This window comes from Delphinus delphis, chromosome 18, assembly GCF_949987515.2.
Source record: "Delphinus delphis chromosome 18, mDelDel1.2, whole genome shotgun sequence".
In the NCBI taxonomy this organism is placed as follows: Eukaryota; Metazoa; Chordata; class Mammalia; order Artiodactyla; family Delphinidae; genus Delphinus; species Delphinus delphis.
This window is the reverse complement of record NC_082700.1, coordinates 70,141,065-70,161,047: the sequence shown is the minus strand read 5'-3', so window position 1 is coordinate 70,161,047 and position 19,983 is coordinate 70,141,065. Positions and strand designations below refer to the sequence as shown.

Below are 19,983 nucleotides of genomic sequence, written 5' to 3'. Positions count from 1 at the left end.
AGACAGCTTCCGAGGCAGCCAAGAATTCCATGCTTTTGCTGATTATTGGTGTAAAGGGGCTGAGAAGCCCAAGAGAGGAACACAAGAAAGGACACCAGCAGAGCTTTAGCTAGGGAGACAAGTGAACTAGGGAGACAAGGGAATAGTGTTTGGAGCTGGCGAGGCTGCCAGGAATTGGGAGCCCAAGATCCCAGAAAGAAGGGACAGAGAAGTAAGCCTGACACTCAGCACTGACTTTTCATTCAAGGTATTTGCACAGTAAGATGTTTAGGGCAAGATGCTAATTTTCCAAGCATAATGTGGCTAAAAACAGAGCAAAGCTCAAAAGACGAGAGAAACACCCCAGCAGACAGTTAGTATCCCTGGAAAACTACTTTTTAGAAATGGGAGGAAACTAGGAGATGGAGTCTTACAAAGACTAGCCTTGCATCCACTTGGTCCTGATTGAAGTAAAATAACGTTCCCCTCTGCTGCCTGCCAGAATACCTTCTGGAATCCTCTCCAGAGGAAGATGCACAAGATCCACAATCTTCTATACGTAACGTCCAGCATTCATTCAAAGTTTACTAGTCAACTACTAGGAAACAAACCCACACGTAACCCAGATATTGGAGCTTTTTGACACAGACTTTAAAGTAATTGTGATTAAGATATTATAAAAAATAGATGACAAGAATTACACCAGAGAACTGGAATCTACAAGTCAAATAGAACTGAAAATAGAATAAATGAAATAAAGAGCTCCACAGATGAGTATAACAGCAAATATAAAGAAAGCAAAAGAAAAAATTAATAAGCTGAAAGATAATTTTATAGAAAAAGTATATGATGGTCACCATCCTAAGTAAGTTACAGGTGTCCTACTTACTTTGAATAATGATAAATTTGCTTTGCTGCTGTTTGTCTTTAACAGGCAACCTATTTTCTAGGTAATATAAGCATGCTGAATTTTGAATTAGAAGATTAGAGTTCAGGTCACAATTGTTTCCTACTAGTTGGGTGAATTTGGTAAAGTCAGTTAACATCTGTAAACTTGTTTCTTCCCTTGTAAAAGGATATACCTTGGTTGCAGGGTTAAGAAGAAAAAAAGGTATAGTATCAAACAGTTCTGTAAATACTGTATTTATGGCATAAGCTACTAATGATTTTTTTCCAAACTTCTATCTTTATTAGCGTACGGACGAGTAAACAGGCTTTTTTGCAAACATATCTAGGTCTTCTATTAATGGATCCGAATATCTATTTTTCCTCTCTTTCTGGATACACAGCCCATGTAGAGATTACTTTTCTGAGTGCTCCTAGTATATGGTCAGTTCAGTTCAACAGGATGGGAGCTGAAGTGATTTTTCTAGTCACCCTTAACATAAGACATTCGGCTCACCCAAGGACTCTGGTTCTTTCCTCTTCCAGCAGGTTGAAACGCAGATGTAGCCGTGACCCGGTATAGACCACTGAAGCAGTACAGCAGCCTAGGGGATGGCTGAACCTGGGACCCTGAATGACATCAAGGTGCACAACTGCCTTACCAGCTCAGACTGGCCAGACTGTTGACTGAGAGGTAACGTTCCAGCGTTTAGGCCACTGCATGTGAACATCTCTTTGCTACAGCAGCTTAGCCTTCACCCCAGCTACTGCAGTGCAGGACAAATGTCAATTACCTATGAAAGGCAACAAAATTAAATTTTAGAAAAACGACTGCTTTTCTACCTACAAACACATATGCAGAAAACTCCCAATTATAAGTAGCTTTGAGAAATGAGAATAACAAGAAAAAGTTAATGTCTCTCTCCCCAACCCTTCCCCAAAAGCGTTCTGCTTTAAATACCTCCAGAGAAAAGAAGCATTAAGAAAAGACTTGAGTTTATGTGGAAGTCAGTGTTGATTTTAGTAGAAAGCTGTCAGAGAAGACTGAAGCAGAAGACATTTCAAATTAGGAAGGAATAAATAACGAGCAAAGAAAAGCAGCAGCTGTAGTCCAAGTATTTGAGAAGTTTGACTGAAATGTAAATATAAATGAATATAAATATATTTATATAAATAAGATGAATATAAATATATTTTCTTCTCGTCTAGGTCGGAAAGTCAGAGGAAACGCACATTGAGTGAGTACTGATCAACAGAAATCCTTTTTCCCTTTTTAATGTTGTCAGAAAGCATCAGATGTTGTATAATAATAGAAACATGAGGCTTCCCTGGTGGCGCAGTGGTTGAGAGTCCGCCTGCCGATGCAGGGGACGCGGGTTCATGCCCCGGTCCGGAAGGATCCCACATGCCGCAGAGCGGCTGGGCCCGTGAGCCATGGCCACTGAGCCTGCGCGTCCGGAGCCTGTGCTCCGCAAGGGGAGAGGCCACAGCACTGAGAGGCCCGCGTACCGCAAAAAAAAAAAATAATAATAATAATAATAGAAACATGAACAAAGCCTGTAAATACAAGGAAATATTCAATGAAGTGGAAAACACTAGAAAAAGGTAATATATTTAAAAATAAATGTCGAGTTTAACGTCCACATTTTTAAAAACCACACAACAAAGACTGTGCAAATACTCTGAATTTTATTATTTCCTCACAACAAATTCATGACGAAATGTTAAGCTGTACCCAGTTAGAGAGAATACATGTGTATTTAGGTGTCTTTAGATTTTCCTCTTCCTTCCTCTCGTACTTCTCCGTTTCCCCTTTTTCTTCCCAAACACAGACCTGGCGGTCACCAGGACGGGCTCTGCCTTCTCTCCGTCATCGCTGGAGCTGCCTGTGGTGGCACCTCCGTCTCTCCTGGGAGGAGGCTGCACTGTGCTCTGTGCATCTGAAGAGCTGACTTTTGACTCTACAGCTGCTTTTCCCCTTTGCATGTTCGCTACAGGGAAATATTCCTCATCCTCACTTGAAGAGGCATCAGATGACTGCGAGAGGTAGGCCTCCCCCAAAAACCCACCACATTCATGCCCCCGTTTAGAATCCGAAAGCCTCTTTCTTTTCGGGCTGGATGACTCTTTCCATCTACTTGTTGTGCCTCTCTTCTGGGTTTTTCCTTCTGCCTTATCGAGGAACTCAGAGTCTTTCTCCATGGCAACAGAAACTGCTTCTATTTCACTGGCTGCTTCTTCTCTTTCTTTTCTCAGCATACATGTCACAGCTCTGTTAAGTCTCTGGCTCTTAATACCCTTAGCCTCCTGTTTCTCCTGTTGAGCTAATCTAAAGAAAGAATCAATTCGGAGCTGTGTCTAAAAAAATGAAATAAAATAATAATAACTCAGACAAGTAAGTAAACTTTCTAAAGCAAATCAAAGAAATCCACCCTGATTACTGGCATTGGATGACTCTTTCAGAAAATACTAATTCATTCTCTCTCAAAAGCCGATCTCCCCCAAATGAATGACTGGCAGCAAATTTTACTTTCAAGATCGTACTTAAAGCAGTACATGTACCACCTCCGTCAACTAAGCCCTCCGCCCACATACCAAGTAGGAAATCCCTTCCTTGGCATTGAAAGAGAGTTAAATATTTTTCAGGGGCCAAATATATCATCTTCTTTTAGAGCAACACAACTTCATGGGGTCTGTTTCTAAATTCTACTCTTCCCTTCTTTTAAAAACATTGTCATCATATGATACCTTCAGGAAGAAACTTCACAGTATTATATATTAGGAGTCGTAAGAAATATTCTTGACTTCCGTTCAGCAAATCCACTTTCAGGAAGACATTCTTTAAAAATAGTTACATTTCAGAAAAGTCACATGCCTGATGTTCACCACAGCATTACATACGAAAACCTGAAAATTCAAGGTCTACTAAGTGAAGTGAACCAAGTTAAATCTCTGACAAAATGTAATCTGGCCATCTGAAACAATGAAGGCCATGCAATACACAGAAAAAAAACTTACCTTCACCAGTGAATGGGGGCTTTATTTATAACAAATTGCACTTATGTCTGATAATAAATATATGTGGGACGGAGGGGAAAAATAAGAGAAAATGGACGGAAATGTTAACATCCATATTAGAGGAAGCAAACAATGAGTTAATTCATTTTTTTCACTTTCTAATTTTGGGGAAATAAACTTATATTAACGTCTACAATGAAAAGGGAGAATAGTATTACCACAAAACTTATCTGAAATTAAGGAGTAATCAGTCACTATGCCAACTAGCTTTCCTGGTCGGTGGGCGTACAATGTTTCCAGTACAGAAAGTCGTCAAACAACGCGAAAGTTTCTGGAAAGGTGGTCTACCTCAGTTTTTTGTTTGTTTGTTTGTTTTTCCAAAATCAACCCAATCTAATGGAAAAAGATTTAACTTGAACATGTATCTTGCAGGATCTGGTCTGAATTCCACTGAATGGTTTCCCTGTATGTATGTTTTGTGGGCTGCCTCTGGGGTGGGAGGAGGTCTCTGTGTGGGCAGGAACACACTCAGGGATAAAGCGAGATGCTGTTACCTACCTAAGGGAACTGAGGGTCATCTCTCCTGCCAGTACACTATGACTGAATTAGTACCTTTGATGATTCATTTACAGAATTTAAGAATATTAGTACTTGAAGACACTTAATAATCAGAACTGCTTTGGACTGGGCACTTCTTAAACTTTTTAAAAATGAAAATAGCTCTAAAAGGGTAAAATATTTAACCATAAACACCTTACTACGCAATCCATTATTAGATTGTTTTTCTCGAAGTCAGAGTGAATACAAAAGGATATCAAAGTTCAGCCCTAAGAGTGAAAGTGGAAAATGAAGACAAAGTCCAGCTTTCCCGTTTTCTGTTTTCCTCTGTTCTCTTACTGAAGTACAATAATTTTTAAATGTATGTTACGTGCTCTAAAATAAAAGTAACTAGTCTTTAACAGCTGGCCCTCACAGCCTTCCTAACTTTACTCTCTATCCTGAACTTAGGAAAAGAGCTGCCATGATTACCTGCTGGACATTCAGTTGCTTTAATACAGGAAACAGAAAGTCATCTGTCTTCATCCTGTTCCAGCCAAAATACCGCTGACAAAATATGCAGGCAGTTAAGACTCATACATGTTTTTAAAGACATTTAAACAAGTGATAAATAAAAAGGTCCAAAGAAGCCACCCTTGATTCCATTCCCCATGTCTCCAAAGATTTTCTTATTTATAAAGATTAAAATGATAAAAGAAAAGAATAACAAAGCAAATTATTCCAACATAATCATCTGGCACGATGTTCTTATAAATATCCTCTAAGATAAAAGATATTCAACTCTCATTTTAGGACATCAAAGACTCATGACTATGAAAAAAGGTTAATCTAGAATAAAAACAAATTTCTGATATCACATATATTTCTTTTTTCTTTGTGAAAAGATGTAGTTAGAGTAATACTATGGCAAACTTTTAAACATCTATCCAAATGATCATTTAAATATGCAGAAAGGAACAGTAATAGAAAGAATAAAACTAATAATCTTTTCTATTCTTTCAGAATGAATACTTAAGTATGTAGTGTATCTATGAATGTTTATCACTACTTACTTGAAATAAAGATTCTCTTTAAAACTAAAAAGATGATTCACAGTAACTAAAACATGGAAGCAACTCAAGTGTCCATCAACAGATGAATGGATAAGCAAAATACGACATTACATACAATGGAACAGTATTCAGCCTTAAAAAGGAAGGAAATTCTGACACATGCTACAACTTGGATGAAACTTGAAGACATTATGCTAAGTGAAGTAAGCCAGTCACAAAAAGACCTAAACTGTATGGTTCCACTTATATGAGGAACATAGTCAGAGTAGTCAACATCACAGGGACAGAAAGTAGAATGGTGGTGGCCAGGGGCTGGGGGAGGGGAACGGGGGAGTTAGTGTTTAACAGGGATAGAGTTTCAGTTTCACAAGATGAAAAGAATATGGGGATGAATGGTGGTGACAGTGACACAACAATGTGAATGTATTTAATAACCACTGAATGGTATGTTTAAAATGGTTCAGATGGTAAATCGTATGTTATGTGTATTTTACCACAAAAAAAAAAAAATTAAGGAGAGAGAGAAAGGAACAGAAAGGAGCATCTTAGCTCACGGAATATTTTAAAAAAAACTGATCCAAGTTCATGTCCCGTAAGTTTTATACCAAAACACATATTTGACTTGATATTCCTGAGGTTTGAGGAAGGGAAAGGATATTCTCTAATCTTCTCGAGATCAGGTTTCCCCCACAGAAACGACCCCTTGGACTCATCCACCACAGGCTTGAGGTAAGCGTCTGCCACGGCCGGGTTAGGGAAGCCAGGTGTGAGCTGCAACTTGCGTAACTTTTTTTTCACTTTGGTGTCATAAGGATTAGGTCTTATCTTCTTATTCTTTTGAGCTCCATGCCACCACTCGCTACAAGGCAAAGGAAACAAACCTTCGTGAAGCAGTAAGACCTTCTGGCAGATGCATCGCAGACAAAGGGCTAAACGTAAAGTTCAGAGACGTAAACTCAAGTCCCGCCCAACTCCAGAACAAAGCCTATGACTTACAGAATGACAATGGTGTCTTTCTCGTGTGATTAACACAGTATACAATGAGGCAATCACTGACTGACCCCTTCCTCTGGGCTTGGCACTGTGTTAACTGCTCTACAGGCCCCATCATCACACAAGCACAGTCCTGCCACTGTCCTCACCTCACAGACAAGGAAACTGGACTCAAACAGAAGCCACTTGCTCAAGATTTCACAGCTGGGACTGGTACAATCTCCCTCCAGAGCCCACACTCATAGAAAAGTCACAGTTCCTCTCCTTCCCAGTGGTAAAATGAAGTAATATCAATGTATCCGTATTATTTACCTCCCGTCAACTATAATCAGGAGCCAAGAATATTTAATAAAATGTAAAAATGCCAAGAAGATGTTAAATTTTTAAAATGCAGAATATAACTCTACATCAAGTGTGATCCCAATACTGGGGAAAAAAATGTATATATGTGGAGAAAGAAAGAAAAAGTAAACAGGGATATTTAAAATAATAAAAAACACTAACAACTGTTATTTTACCGTGCGCTAGGCAATGTTCTAAGCGAGGATACAGCGGTTAATTTTCTTGATGTTTTATTCCTTTTTCAATTTTTCCTTTGTGAGTATAAATCACTATGGTGGGTTAAAGCCCATTCTTGGACCCTCCTCCCAACAAGAAGTGTTGGGGTCCATGTCCCTTACCCTTGAGTCGGGCAGGCTCCATGGCTGAGGCAGGGACATTGTGCCAGGACTTTAAAGACTGCAGCTTCCACTTCCTGTCTCTTAGAATATTCACCTTGCAAGCAGCCAACATGCTGTGAGGAAGCTCCAGCTCGCGAGGAGGCCCAGATGGAGAGGGTCCAGGCGCCCCGGGCCACGTGCTGGCCGACAGCACCGCTCACCAGCCACGAGCGAGACACCTCACGGGGCCCCTCTAGCCCAGCTGAGACGCCCCCGACACACCTGGCACCAGGCGAGGCAGCCCCACCCCGAGCAGCCTGATTGAACTGCGGATTCACGAGCAAAATCTCTGACTGTTGCTGTTGGAAGTCACTGAGGTTTATGGTAGTTTGTAATGTGGCAACGGACAACCAGAAAAATTTACACAATTAGGATAAATAAATGGCATAAAAGTTAAAAACATAAATATAACCCTCTCCCATCTACGCACTAACAGAACCTAAAAAACCCTACATCCGCTGCTTCACGTACTCATTGGTCTCAGGACCTGACTCACAGGCGTGGTCTCCACCAGTGCCGCACCTCACCAAGGCAGGAGTGCCATCTGGTGTTCTAACTTCAGTCTTCGTGCAGGATCAAAATGCAGAAAGGAGAAAAGGATCTATCTTCACCAGTTTTAAAATACTGTTCAAGAGGGCGCTGGGAGAACACCTACAATTCTCTCCTACTCTCTTGTGAATCTTCACCTTTGAAATAGTACTCATGATTGCCAGCACAACACACTGTAAGCTCATCAAATCAAAAGGACCACCCCTCCTTCAAGCAAGAGGGCCAGGCACTTGAGGGTGGAAGATGGCATCTGCCCATCAGCTGAGCTCGGGGGACACAAGACGGGGCAGCAGCGACTGTGATAAAGTGGAAGGGTTTGTGCCCTGACCAAGCCAGTGGGGTGGAATTGCTGTCCTCTGTTTCTGGGCTATTTGGGAACTGGGGCTCAGTATTTTCAGATGTCATTTCCCCCCAGGAAAATCCAAAATTTTCTGTGAAATCTCCCCCAATTTAAAGGTTGGTAGCCCACTCAAAATTAAAGAACATACTGTGTAGGCCAAAGCAAACACAGCTGGGCTGAACTCAGCCTGCAGACTCAGAGCTGCTCTGCTTTAAAGGGGGGCCGGCCGGCCAGGGTCTGGTTAGGAAAAGGGAGAGCAGAGAAGAAAGCAAGGTGACAGACACTCCCAGTCTTACTGCTCTTCCACTGTCTCCGCGCCCTGTAACTGCACCCATCCTAGCCCTGCAGAGCCAGCCAGGCAGGGGCAGCTCCTATCTGCCATCAGGGAGCTAAAAGACCAAGGCAGAAATTGCTAGAGCTGACTAAAAACATAACCATTCAAACAGCAACAAACGAGCAAAAACTGTTGAGAGAACAAAAACGGCATAAACAGGCATTCACTAGATCAGCATGGCAAACTGTCAACAAACATGAAAAAAAATTACTCTCACCAATAACCAGGACACCAAGTCTAAAAGTTAGATACCATTTTCACTTATCCTAAAATAATAATCAGATAAGAACTCAAAGACATGTATATAAAGTCACTCAAGGCAGTATTTGTTTAGACTTTAAAAAAAAACAGAAATAACAACAGGCATTTGATTAAATTAGTTATTCATGATACATCAAAAGACTCCTATGGAGTCATTAAAAACAGCAATGTAAATCTATACGTCGTTGATAATATGCCCTGTTCTATCATCAAATGAGTTGCAGGCAACATAAAAAGTATACAGCATTGTCCCATGCTTGTAAAAAAAAAAAAGTAATAACAGACTTATATGAGTATACTTGTGCGTGTATGTGATTATATATAAAATGCATGTGTATATTGTGCATAGAAAAGACTAACACTGTATAAACCAAAATGTTATCTGTAATCTTTATAATTCATATTTTGTCATTTTTCTAATGTGTGTTTGTTATTTGTATAAAAGTTACTTGTACTTTTGCAATTTATTTACATACCATGACTTACAAGCAACCTAACAACGTACCTCCAGTATATACATTTCCTCAACAATAAGAAAATTATGAAGAGATGACGAAAACAAAAAATAAAATACAACACTATGTGTGCTAAGGCTGGAGGACAGCAATCATTCAAACAACTTTGTATTTAATTCTAATCACCGAATCTTCAGACAAGAACATCCCGAAATTTTTCAAACCAGGAGCTACGACTGGAGAGAACACTAAAGAATCATTAAATCAGCTACTGCCAAATAGTATCCCATGTCAAACTGATGATTTTAAAAGATGCCATCACAACCTGTGACTAGACGAAAAGCCACTGAATTGTACTTTAAAAGAGTAAAATTTATGCTGTGCGAATTATATATATTTTTTTGAAAAATGCCACCAAGGAGCAACCTTAAGAAAGAACTACTTTCACAGACAACCTCGTAACTAGCGCCATCTCAGAATCTCCAAAAACAAAGAGTGTACCCCAAGTACAGCACGACTCTGGGTTCCGGACAGAAGGAGACGCCACCACTGAATACATCAGTCTACACGCAGAGAGAAAACGTTCCTGGCATATAGCTCCATGCCCCTGTCTGGCCGACCTCCCTCACAACACTTGGCACACAGAAGTACAAGCATGTGGATGCTTCTCCCTCGCCCCCAGGGTGTGGCAGCTCCTTGAGGACACAGCCTGGGGCTCAGTCACCTCCCCTATTCCAGCCTAGCACACTGTCTAGCACACAGTAGCTGCTCAGGAAATATTTGAATGAATGAAACGGTAACCTCTACACTCCCAGGAATTCCCACTGGACTGGCTATGTATCCTCAAACTCGGATAAGCGTGGCGCCTCTAAAAATAATTGCCTATGATTTCATCAAACTCTAGAAAAGGGAAAACAAACTTTAGTAACCCCAACCATTACCTCCTCCTGTTTTCTCAGGGGACAATGATTTGTGACAGTTCACGATGTAAGGAATAGTTCTGTTTAATTTGGGTATTTATATATAAACACTTGAATTAAAGAAATTAAGAAAGGACTTACGAGAATCTTAGGAGAGGTTCCAGGCCATGTCCAGGGAATTCATTGAGAATTTCCATGGCTGTAACACAACCTACAGTTGGTATTCCTTCCGTATAATCACTTCCAAGCAAATAGGCCAAATTTATTAATTTGTTCCGGTCCAATCCTATAAGAGTAAAAGTTATTATATACTTTTCCACTTTTTATTTTATAAACATTTATTACATAACATTTATAAACACTTCATTATATAGATAATATACATGTATATATCCTTATCCAATATCCAAAGGTATCTCTCTTTTGCTATTTGAAATAGATTCCTTTTTTTTTTTTTGCGGTACACGGGCCTCTCAGTGTTGTGGCCTCTCCCGTTGTGGAGTACAGGCTCCGGACGTGCAGGCTCAGCGGCCATGGCTCACGGGCCCAGCCGCTCCGCGGCATGTGGGATCTTCCTGGACTGGGGCACGAACCCGTGCCCCCTGCATCGGCAGGCAGACTCCCAACCACTGCGCCACCAGGGAAGCCCTAGATTCCTTTTTTTAAATGGCATTGTGCTTCGATTTTTCAAGTTTCACACATCCTTGCAGTTTTAAATGCCATATAACCTCTGACCCCCAAATTCGGCGCTCTCACCGGGACCTCTCCTCTGAAAGACAGTCACGCACACTCAACTGGCACCTTAACGTCTCCGTGGAGATGTCTAAGCGGCACCTCAGAGACAACACATCCAGACCTGGGTCTTCACCCCCGCAACACCCGCACCTGCTCCTTCCCCGTTCCGCCATCTCACCAAGGCCAGTCCACTCCGTGCGCTGCTGCGGGGGATGGGGGGTGTTATTCCTGACTTCTCCTTCTCTCACGTCCCAGCCCAGTCTACCTGCAGAGCCTCTCCACCACACTCTGGACTCTCCTCCTTCCTCTCTGACCTCACCTCTTGCCATCCTTCTCCTCATTCTCTCACACTGGTCCCTGAAGTCGTTTCCCGGGCCTGCCATAACAAAGTGCTCAGACTGAGGGCCTTACACAAAGGATTCATTTCCTCACAGTTCTGGGGACTAGAAGCCTGACCTCACGGTGTTGGCACGGTTGGTCCCTTCTGAGCCTCTCTCCTTGGCTGGCAGATGGCCGGCTCTCCACGTGTCTGCACGTGGTCTTCCCTCTGTGTCCTAATCTCTCCTTCTTACAAGGACACCAGTCGGACTGGATTAGGGTCCACCCTAATGACCTCATTTGACCTTAGTCACCTCTTTAAAGAACCTATCTTCAAACACAGTCATACTCTGCGGTACCAGAGTTTAGGACTACAATACATGAATTTGCAGGAGATACAATTCAGCCCGTAACTATCTCCATGCTTCCCTAGAACACACCAAGCAGGCTTCTGTCTCAGGGCCTTTGCACATGCCAGTCCCTTTGTCTGACATGCTCATCCCCACGGTATCCATAGCACGAGCTTCCTCTCTACTTTAGGCTCCAGCCCAAAAGGTGCCTATTAGTAAAGCCTTTTCTGACCACAAAGGACATGCACTTCTTGCGACTGCAGGTCACTCTCGCCTCTTTTACTGCTCTGTTTTTCTATATGGCTCATACCACTGTCAAATTACGATTTATGTATTTTTTTTACCATCTGTTTCTCCTGCTAGACTGTTTTATTCTCTGCTGTTTCCCCACTTCCCATTGCCAAGAACAACAACTGGCATATAGGAATCGCTCAGTGTGTATTTGCTGAATCAACGGGAGGATGAAGGATCACTGCCAGAAACAACAAGGACCATGAGCCTCATGATTCCAGCAGGAGTGACCCCCACCTGTCTCCCCACTCTACCACCTGTGGTTTACTCTGGAGACCTCAGGTAACCAGTCAGAGCGTAACCAGGCCTGATGATTAAAACTGCAGAAAATGTCTGAACATTACTAGGGTTTTAATTTCTTAGTTCCAAATTAAAAATTGTATTCTGCTACAGAAACAAAAGATCGTTTACATGAAAACTTGTACAGATCTACCATTTCCATTAATGCACCAAATTAGCTCCTTGGAAAGAAAGAATTCATACTACAAAATTCTGAAGGTAAATTTCAGAAAGCAATCGTACTCTGAAGTCTTACCTAATTGGTTGTGAAAGTCCACATACTGGTAATATTCTACAAACTTGTTTTTATTAAAAAAGTTTTTATAGACGTGCCGTGCTCCGAACAGCCAAATGTCACTGTCATCAGTGATCGTTCCAGAAGTTTGATCAGTCAGATCCAGGATGGCGCACTGAGCTTCTGCTTCCATGGGAGCCTCAACGTAGGGGATGCCGAACAGGCGAAGAAGTTCCTGAAGAGGTACAGACACACGATGACCCCTGCTGAAATGCAGGACCTGGCCTCCACCCGGAAGTGGGAGCAGTGCTTCAACAGGTAACTTAATGCATGTGCCCTCGGGGAGTCTGATTAAGGAAAGACATCAGTAGGTAGGTATTGTTCGAGGACACCCAAACTGTCCACCTACCTGGCTTTCCTGGAACATCTGTCCTGTCACAGTAGCCGCGACCCGTTCTTGCTGCTGTTTTTGAGCTTTCAGTGACTCCTGCTGTGTTAAAAGGTTGCTCTCCAGCGTCTCCAGCTCCTCCTATAAGATAATTTCGCCTGTGGGTAATTATATTAATAACCCAATTAAGTTCATTGGTAATAAAAAGCTTGTACTTAGTCTGACTGAAGTTACCAATAAGCTTTTTCTCCTTATGCAGGTTTCCACTTGGATTTCTGAGCGAGTTTGTAATAGCTTTAGAGTTCCCTCACTAACCCACACGGGAAGTGGACACTATCCCGGCCAGGAACCTCCACAAGAAAGGAGCCATGTCAGCAGGAGTAAGAAAATGGGTGCAAAGAGCTATTATGTCTTCCTCCATCAGCTCCTTAAAAACTCAGAAGCTACTTAACTTGGCTTCCTCAGCAATGAGTAAAAACATGATGTCACGTTATTACCAGGTCAACATCTTGCCATTCGTTGAGCAAATCATCTGCATCTTTTTCAGTTTCTTCAGGTGGCTCAGTGCCCACGGCCTCCCTCTCAGAGTTGTCTCTCGGGAGGCCCTGGGGGTCACCTGTGGCTTCTTGCGTCTCAGTTCCTACTGGTTCCTCTTCACCTTGTTCAGAGGGAGGTCTGGAAGCTTCGTATAACTCAGCTTGAAGTTCATCGCTGCTATTTATACTCTGCACTTCAATGAAACTTCCTGTACCAAAATAATAAGATCGTTGTGTCTATAACTAAAACATTTAAATTACCCTGAAATCATCAAGAGCTTTCCAACGTATCCTGAAAAATGTTTTACCCTAAAAAGAAGAGATTTAAATGTCTTAGAAAACATGTAATAGTAGTATATTGTTATTAAATAAATTTATTAATAAGTGTCTGTAACTTCAAAATAAGCCTTTTCAATTAGATACACTGCCACTATCTTTGAAATTAGGAACCATGCTCTCAAACATTTGCATATTTGCTTATAAAAAAACGTCCTCTAGGGCTTCCCTGGTGGTACAGTGGTTGAAAGTCCGCCTGCCGATGCAGGGTCCCCTGGTCCCTGGTCCCTGGTCCCACGGGTTCGTGCCCTGGTCTGGGAGGATCCCACATGCTGCGGAGCGGCTGGGCCCGTGAGCCATGGCCGCTGAGCCTGCGCATCCGGAGCCTGTGCTCCGCAACGGGAGAGGCCACAGCAGTGAGAGGCCCGCGTACAGCAAAAAAAAAAAAAAAAATGTCCTCTAAGTTAACTAAGAACTACCAAGGTATGTACACAATCATGGAGTTTTTAAAAAATGTTTGTATGCTATTTCACTATGAACACAGCAAAGAATAACACTGTGACGCAGAAGAGAGAACCCTGGATAAGGACACGGAAGAAACAGCTCTTCCTCTCCCACCTCCTTCCTTCCTCTCTTGATGTCCTTTCTTCTCTTTGAAAAGCATTTATTGATTCCCTTCCTTCACTTCAGGGGGAGGAGTCTGGATCTGAGGACACACTCAGGACGGAGGGGCTGGGACCAAGGGGACAGCCAGGACCAAGGAGGAGGCCAGTGATATCGGGAGCTGGTTACAAACAGAGAATGAGCAAGTAAGCAAATACACTGAAGATAACAGAAGGTCCCTCACTGTTAGACAGGGAAATTATAAAGAAGGCAGAGTGTAGAATGAGATCTGGGATGCTGGAGAAGAACTGCAGATACGAGCGTGAGCTCATGGGTGTATACACAGCCCCACGAACAGGTGCCAGGCAGGGTTGGGATTCAAACCCCATCCAATGGCCCCAGAGCCAGAGCTGCTTGGTCTACACTGCACTGCTCTCTCCCGTCTCCACCCTCTGGTCACCTCTGCAGGGGAGCTGAACCAAGAAGGCCAAGTGTCCCCCTGGCTCAACCTCACCTGGGAACGGTGTGGCAACTCAAGTTTCTGGCCGTTCTACACATGTCCACAAACGACCACAAAGACACTACCGTGAGGACTGATTCTGGGGTTAGATATAAATTTTAGTGAGTAGGCAATTTTACAGATTTGAAATCTGTGAAAAATGAGGATTGACTGTACATAAGCGTACACAGATATAGACATATAATATATATGTGTACACATACAGAGCGAGAGAGACAGAGAGAGATATGATAAAGCCAATGCGGTAAAATGCCAGCCACTGAGGTCCTAGGTGAGGGAAATAGAATGCTTTAAGATACTTTTTCAACTTTTTAAAATTTGTAATTATTTCAAAATAAAAAGTTAAAAAATTAAAGGGAAACTCACCTTTACCTTCTCCAACTAGGGCACTCCCTCTCTTTAAAAACAAAAATGAAAAGAGCAGCCAAACAGCAAAGGTCAAGATTCCATTACTAGCTGTGTGTCCTTGGCAAAGTCACTTGTCCTTTCTGGGCCTCTAGTTCACCACCTGAACAATGTGGATCTGGACTACACTAAAGCATCTCTCGGTTCCTGCAGATGCGAGATCCTACTTTTCTTTATCTCTAAATGAGCACAAGCACTTACCATCAGATTCACTTTCTTCAGAGCCTGTTTCCTTTGGTTCCATGGATGCTGGAACTGAAATTAAACCCTGGCCTGCAGATTCAATGGTCTCATGTTCTTGGATGGTTTTCAAGAAATTCTCATGCTCTTTGGCATTAACAGATGCCACATTTCCTAAGTCACTTATTGTCTCTAAAGGGACACTTAGCGTATCACTCGATTCTTGCAAACTGACGGTGCCTTCAGGAGCAGGGTTTTTTTCAGATTCTGTTGCATCATGACTTGAAAGGACAGAGGTGTCATATTTACTCTCTGGTGGAAGAAGACCTTGCTGTAGCTCAAGCACTTTGGTTCCACTCCTTGATACGGAACTCGGACTTGTCGGAGGTGTCGGTGTCCACTCTGGTCCTCTCTGGAGCCCAGGTGCATCCCTGGGTAGCACCACAATGTTTTCCAAAGGAACTGGATCTTTTCCATCCTTAAGTGCAGTCTCATCGTTTGTCTGAAAGGCTTCCTTCATCGGGGGAATAAACGACATCTGCTCTTTTGGAACGCCAGAGTCGCTGCCTTGACAAAAGACAGTCCTCGGTAGGTGAGCCGATTCTGCCCGCTCTTCGTCGGCATCCGCGCTGGTTACAGGCTCCTCTGCGAGGTTCTTACTGGCTGCGTGAGACGCTGCTGCCAACGGCACTCCTTCACCATCTCTCATTTTAGGTCCTTCCTCAGTCTCCTCGTCAGAACTGCTCTGGAGCGGTTTCGGTTTTCTCGCGCCTGCCCCTCCTGTCTGCACGTCGCTCCTGGCACGCACTTTCACGTCTTCATCATCGTCATCGAGACCTCTCTGCATGGCCAAGAGAGTCAGCGGCGACACAGAACCTGCACGTGCGGTGGCGGGCGCGTGCGTCACATGGCACAGCCTGCGGGTCTCACTCTCCAGCTCATCTTCTGAGCTGCCGCCCAGCAGGGCCGCCTGCAGGGCCAGTAAGGTTCTCGGGGAAGGAGGGGAGGCGTCAGGCTCTTCCTTTGGCTCCAGCTTTTCACACGGAGATGACTTCATGTCAGAAGACCTGCTGTGCATTTCACTGCATGAAGGAAGAGACTCTGAATCCACTTCTGCAACTTTCTTAGCTTGAATACCTTGAGAAAAATTAAATATTCTCACTATGTAGCTTTACAGTGTGACAACATGCTTCTAGTTAGATGAATAAGAGCATAACGGTTCTCATAAATGAATTTATAAATTCTCATTTAATCAGCAACTAAGAGTTAATTTGTTAGTTAATTTTAAAGTGGGTTGGTATGATACTACTTAATACATTAAAATCTATATACATTTATTATTGCATTAATAATAATTATAGTCAATAAATTAAGTAGGACTTCATTCACATTATCTGGGGGTGGTAGCTTATAGAATTCAGAGACATGACACATTTTTGGTTTTTAACCGTCAAATAAGTGATGGTACCTGTACCTTTAATCAAGATGTAATGTGAAGTATCTTCAGAGACCACCCTCCTTGACTCTACCTCCTTCAAAAAGCCTCCTTCATCTTCATATTGCCTTTGGATTTGTCCTGAATGTTGTTGATTCATTTCCTTTTGGACATTTTCTATGTGTTGGTTTAGATAGTTTTTTTTAAGCAAGCCTTTGAGCTGGTACTGTGAAAAGTCATTGGACTCCTAAGGCAAAATAAATAAACAAAATTTATCTTATATTAAATACAGATAGTATTCTCATATTTCCATCCTTTTCCCCCAAAGGGGATAAAGAACAAGTGATTTTTTCCATTGGTGGTACTTTCATACTAAAAAAGTAAAATTTGAATAGTAGGAAAATGCTATAATTGCTTTGTTAAAGGATAATCTTTCAAACAAAAAGAACTGGGCAAAAGAAAGGAAATCATGCATACTGTTTATGATTCCATCATTTACTCAAAAAACATTTATTGAGCATGTGATGCATGCCAGGCACTGTGACATGTTGATTCTGGCTTAATGGACAATCTTTTAGAATGCAAGTAAAGTGCCCAGCACAGTTCCTGGTCCATAAAAGACACACAATAAATCATTGCAATCACAGTTATTAGTAATACTTAACATTTATAAAGCACTTCCTGAGTAAGACATTCTTCTAAGTGTTTTTAAATATATCATACCATTTTATTCTCAACCACCGATGAGGCAGACGTCATTATCTCCATTCCACAAATGAAGAAACTGAGACTTAAACAGCTTGAGTAACCTCTCTAGAGCCGCATGGCTAGTAAGTGGTAGCTCTGGGGTCAAAAGCAAGCTACCAGAGCTTCCCTGGTGGCACAGTGGTTAAGAATCCGCCTGCCAGTTCAGGGGACACAGGTTTGAGCCCTGGTCTGGGAAGATCCCACATGCCGCGGAGCAACTAAGCCTGTGCGCCACAACTACTGAGCCTGTGCTCTAGAGCCCGTGAGCCACAACTACTAAGCCCACGTGCCACAACTACTGAAGCCCGCGTGCCTAGAGCCCGTGTTCCACAACAAGAGAAGCCACCGCAATGAGAAGCGTGCGCACCACAACGAAGAGTAGCCCCTGCTCGCCGCAACTAGAGAAAGCTCGCATGCAGCAACGAAGACCCAGCGCAGCCAAAAACAAATAAATAAAATAATAAATTTATTTAAAAAAAAACAAAAAAGCAGGTTGCCAAGCCTTATACTAAATTGCTCCTATTACTATTAAGATTATTACTCTTATTACTTACCAATACTACTATTATCAATTTTGCATTTGCCCAATGTTCAGACAATGCAAAGGTCCAGTCTGTATGACTTAGAACTTCCCTTAGCTACCAGAAGGACGGATCCAACGAGCTGTGCACCATCCTACCCTGGCCTACCCATCCCAGAGGCTCTGTGGTGGCAGAAAGAGAAAAAATGGAGCAAACCATCAGGACTGCCTCTTTCTCCCATCCTTCCCACTGTTGTTTACATAATCCAAATTCTATCTCCTCAAAGACCAGCCAGAGATCCATTTACACTCAAGAAACAAAATACAGGATGGATAGACTGAACCTGGATGTTTCCCCTGAAACAAAAATAAATTTACTTCTGTCCTTTGAATATCATTTCTGTACATCTTAGCATTTTCCTATGTTCACGTACTTCGTGGAAAAGCAGATAGGAGTGATGGGAAAAGAAACAGCTCCTGCCTTTTTCATATTTTTGGTATCAAAATATGTTAATATTCTACAATGTATATTATGGGTTAAAATAACTTTTATGAACTAACCTAAGAATTGAACCACTAAGCGTACACTAGGCACTTACTACGTGAAAGATACTGAGCTGAGTGCTAAAAATACAGAGGTGAGCAAGGTAGGCACATTTGGGTGCTAAAAATCTAAAGAGACACTACAGGGTGCTGTGAGAACACAGAGCAGGAGACAAGACCTGGTCTTGGTGGAAAGTCAAGAAAAGCTTCCCTGAGTAAGTATTTATAAGTTCAAACTTATAAATGCATGTTTCATAGTATCTCGGAGATACACAAATGCCATTTACTGTAAACGTATATTGTGCAAGTAATGCTTATCAATTTTCTTTTTCTAATGAAAAATTTTGCTGATATTCTTAATTCTAAGCATTAATGCGCTGTTGTATAGTTTACCTCTGGCATTGCTTCAAATAATGTTCTTCTTCGCTTGGTAAATTCTTTCATATCAGTCAAGATTTCATGCTTTATTTCAGGGGGCAGGCTGCTAAAGTCTTCAGACTCAATATCTACTGCATTAGGATTCTGAAAGAACTCCTCCTGTAAAGAGTAAAACGTAACACCATGAAATTTACACTTTATACACTTAATTCTATTCACCGTGACAGATTTTTTTCGGTGCTTGTATCATAAACAGAGTTCTGCATATTCTACAATAGGCTAAACACAGTTGTACATTATGTGCAATAGGCATCAAAGTGAATAGGCAGATTAGGGAATGTATCCATTCACTCATTCATTCATTCAAAACAAAAAAAATACTTGGCAGGCACTGTTCTAGGTGCTAAGGAACTACAGAGATCATGCCAGGTAAGGTCCCTACTCTTAGGAGCAGAAGACACAGGATGAAAAAATAAATGAACAAGATAACAATGAGAAAACAATGCAGGTTAATCTGATAGGAGAGTTAATTAGAAGAACAGAAAGAGAAAAAATATTATCTGATAGAGAGGACCCCACCAGAAATAATGACCTGCAAGCAGGGACACAAAAGACACCCAAAAACCTGCTCTGGGACAGAGCATCTCAGGCTGAGGGAACAGCAAGTCCAAAGACCCTGAGGCAGAGATAAGCCTTATGAATTTGAACAATATTTACAGTCTCCTTAGTTAGATAAGTTCTGTCTTGCTCTTAACTTAAAATCAAAAGTAGTCATTAGTGGGCTTCCCTGGTGGCGCAGTGGTTAAGAGTCCGCCTGCCGATGCAGGGGACACGGGTTTGTGCGCCAGTTCGGGAGTATCCCACATGCCGCGGAGCGGCTGGGCCCGTGAGCCATGGCCGCTGAGCCTGCGCGTCCAGAGCCTGTGCTCCGCAACAGGAGAGGCCACAACAGTGAGAGGCCCGCGTACCACAAAAAAAAAAAAAAAAAAACGTAGTCATTAGTAAAGATAAAATAATACAATTTGCTCTCTTGTATGTATGCATGTTGTGTGTGTATAAACCAGCAAGCACTTAGGACAGGCCAGTCATTTCACTCAGAGCTTCCCATGTTTTCCCTCAGGAATGCTCCCATCGTCCCTACGAGGAAAGCATCAATATTATTGTTTTAAAAAAAAAAAAGG

At 42.2% G+C, this 19,983-nt stretch overlaps 1 protein-coding gene across 1 annotated transcript in view; it reads right to left on the bottom strand.

The window, feature by feature from the left end:
- Window positions 1-2,123: 2,123 nt before the first annotated feature.
- Window positions 2,124-19,983, bottom strand: part of ERCC5 (ERCC excision repair 5, endonuclease) — a 29,803-nt gene continuing 11,943 nt past the window's right edge. The window contains exons 6-15 of the mRNA XM_059995790.1: window positions 18,818-18,961; window positions 16,654-16,861; window positions 15,201-16,316; window positions 13,157-13,404; window positions 12,681-12,800; window positions 12,293-12,506; window positions 10,205-10,349; window positions 6,151-6,351; window positions 4,912-4,996; window positions 2,124-3,222 (exon numbers count right to left, since the gene is read on the bottom strand). Coding sequence (XP_059851773.1) covers window positions 2,635-3,222; window positions 4,912-4,996; window positions 6,151-6,351; window positions 10,205-10,349; window positions 12,293-12,506; window positions 12,681-12,800; window positions 13,157-13,404; window positions 15,201-16,316; window positions 16,654-16,861; window positions 18,818-18,961 — 3,069 coding nt within the window. The 3' untranslated portion in view covers window positions 2,124-2,634. The remainder of the gene's footprint in view (window positions 3,223-4,911; window positions 4,997-6,150; window positions 6,352-10,204; window positions 10,350-12,292; window positions 12,507-12,680; window positions 12,801-13,156; window positions 13,405-15,200; window positions 16,317-16,653; window positions 16,862-18,817; window positions 18,962-19,983) is intronic.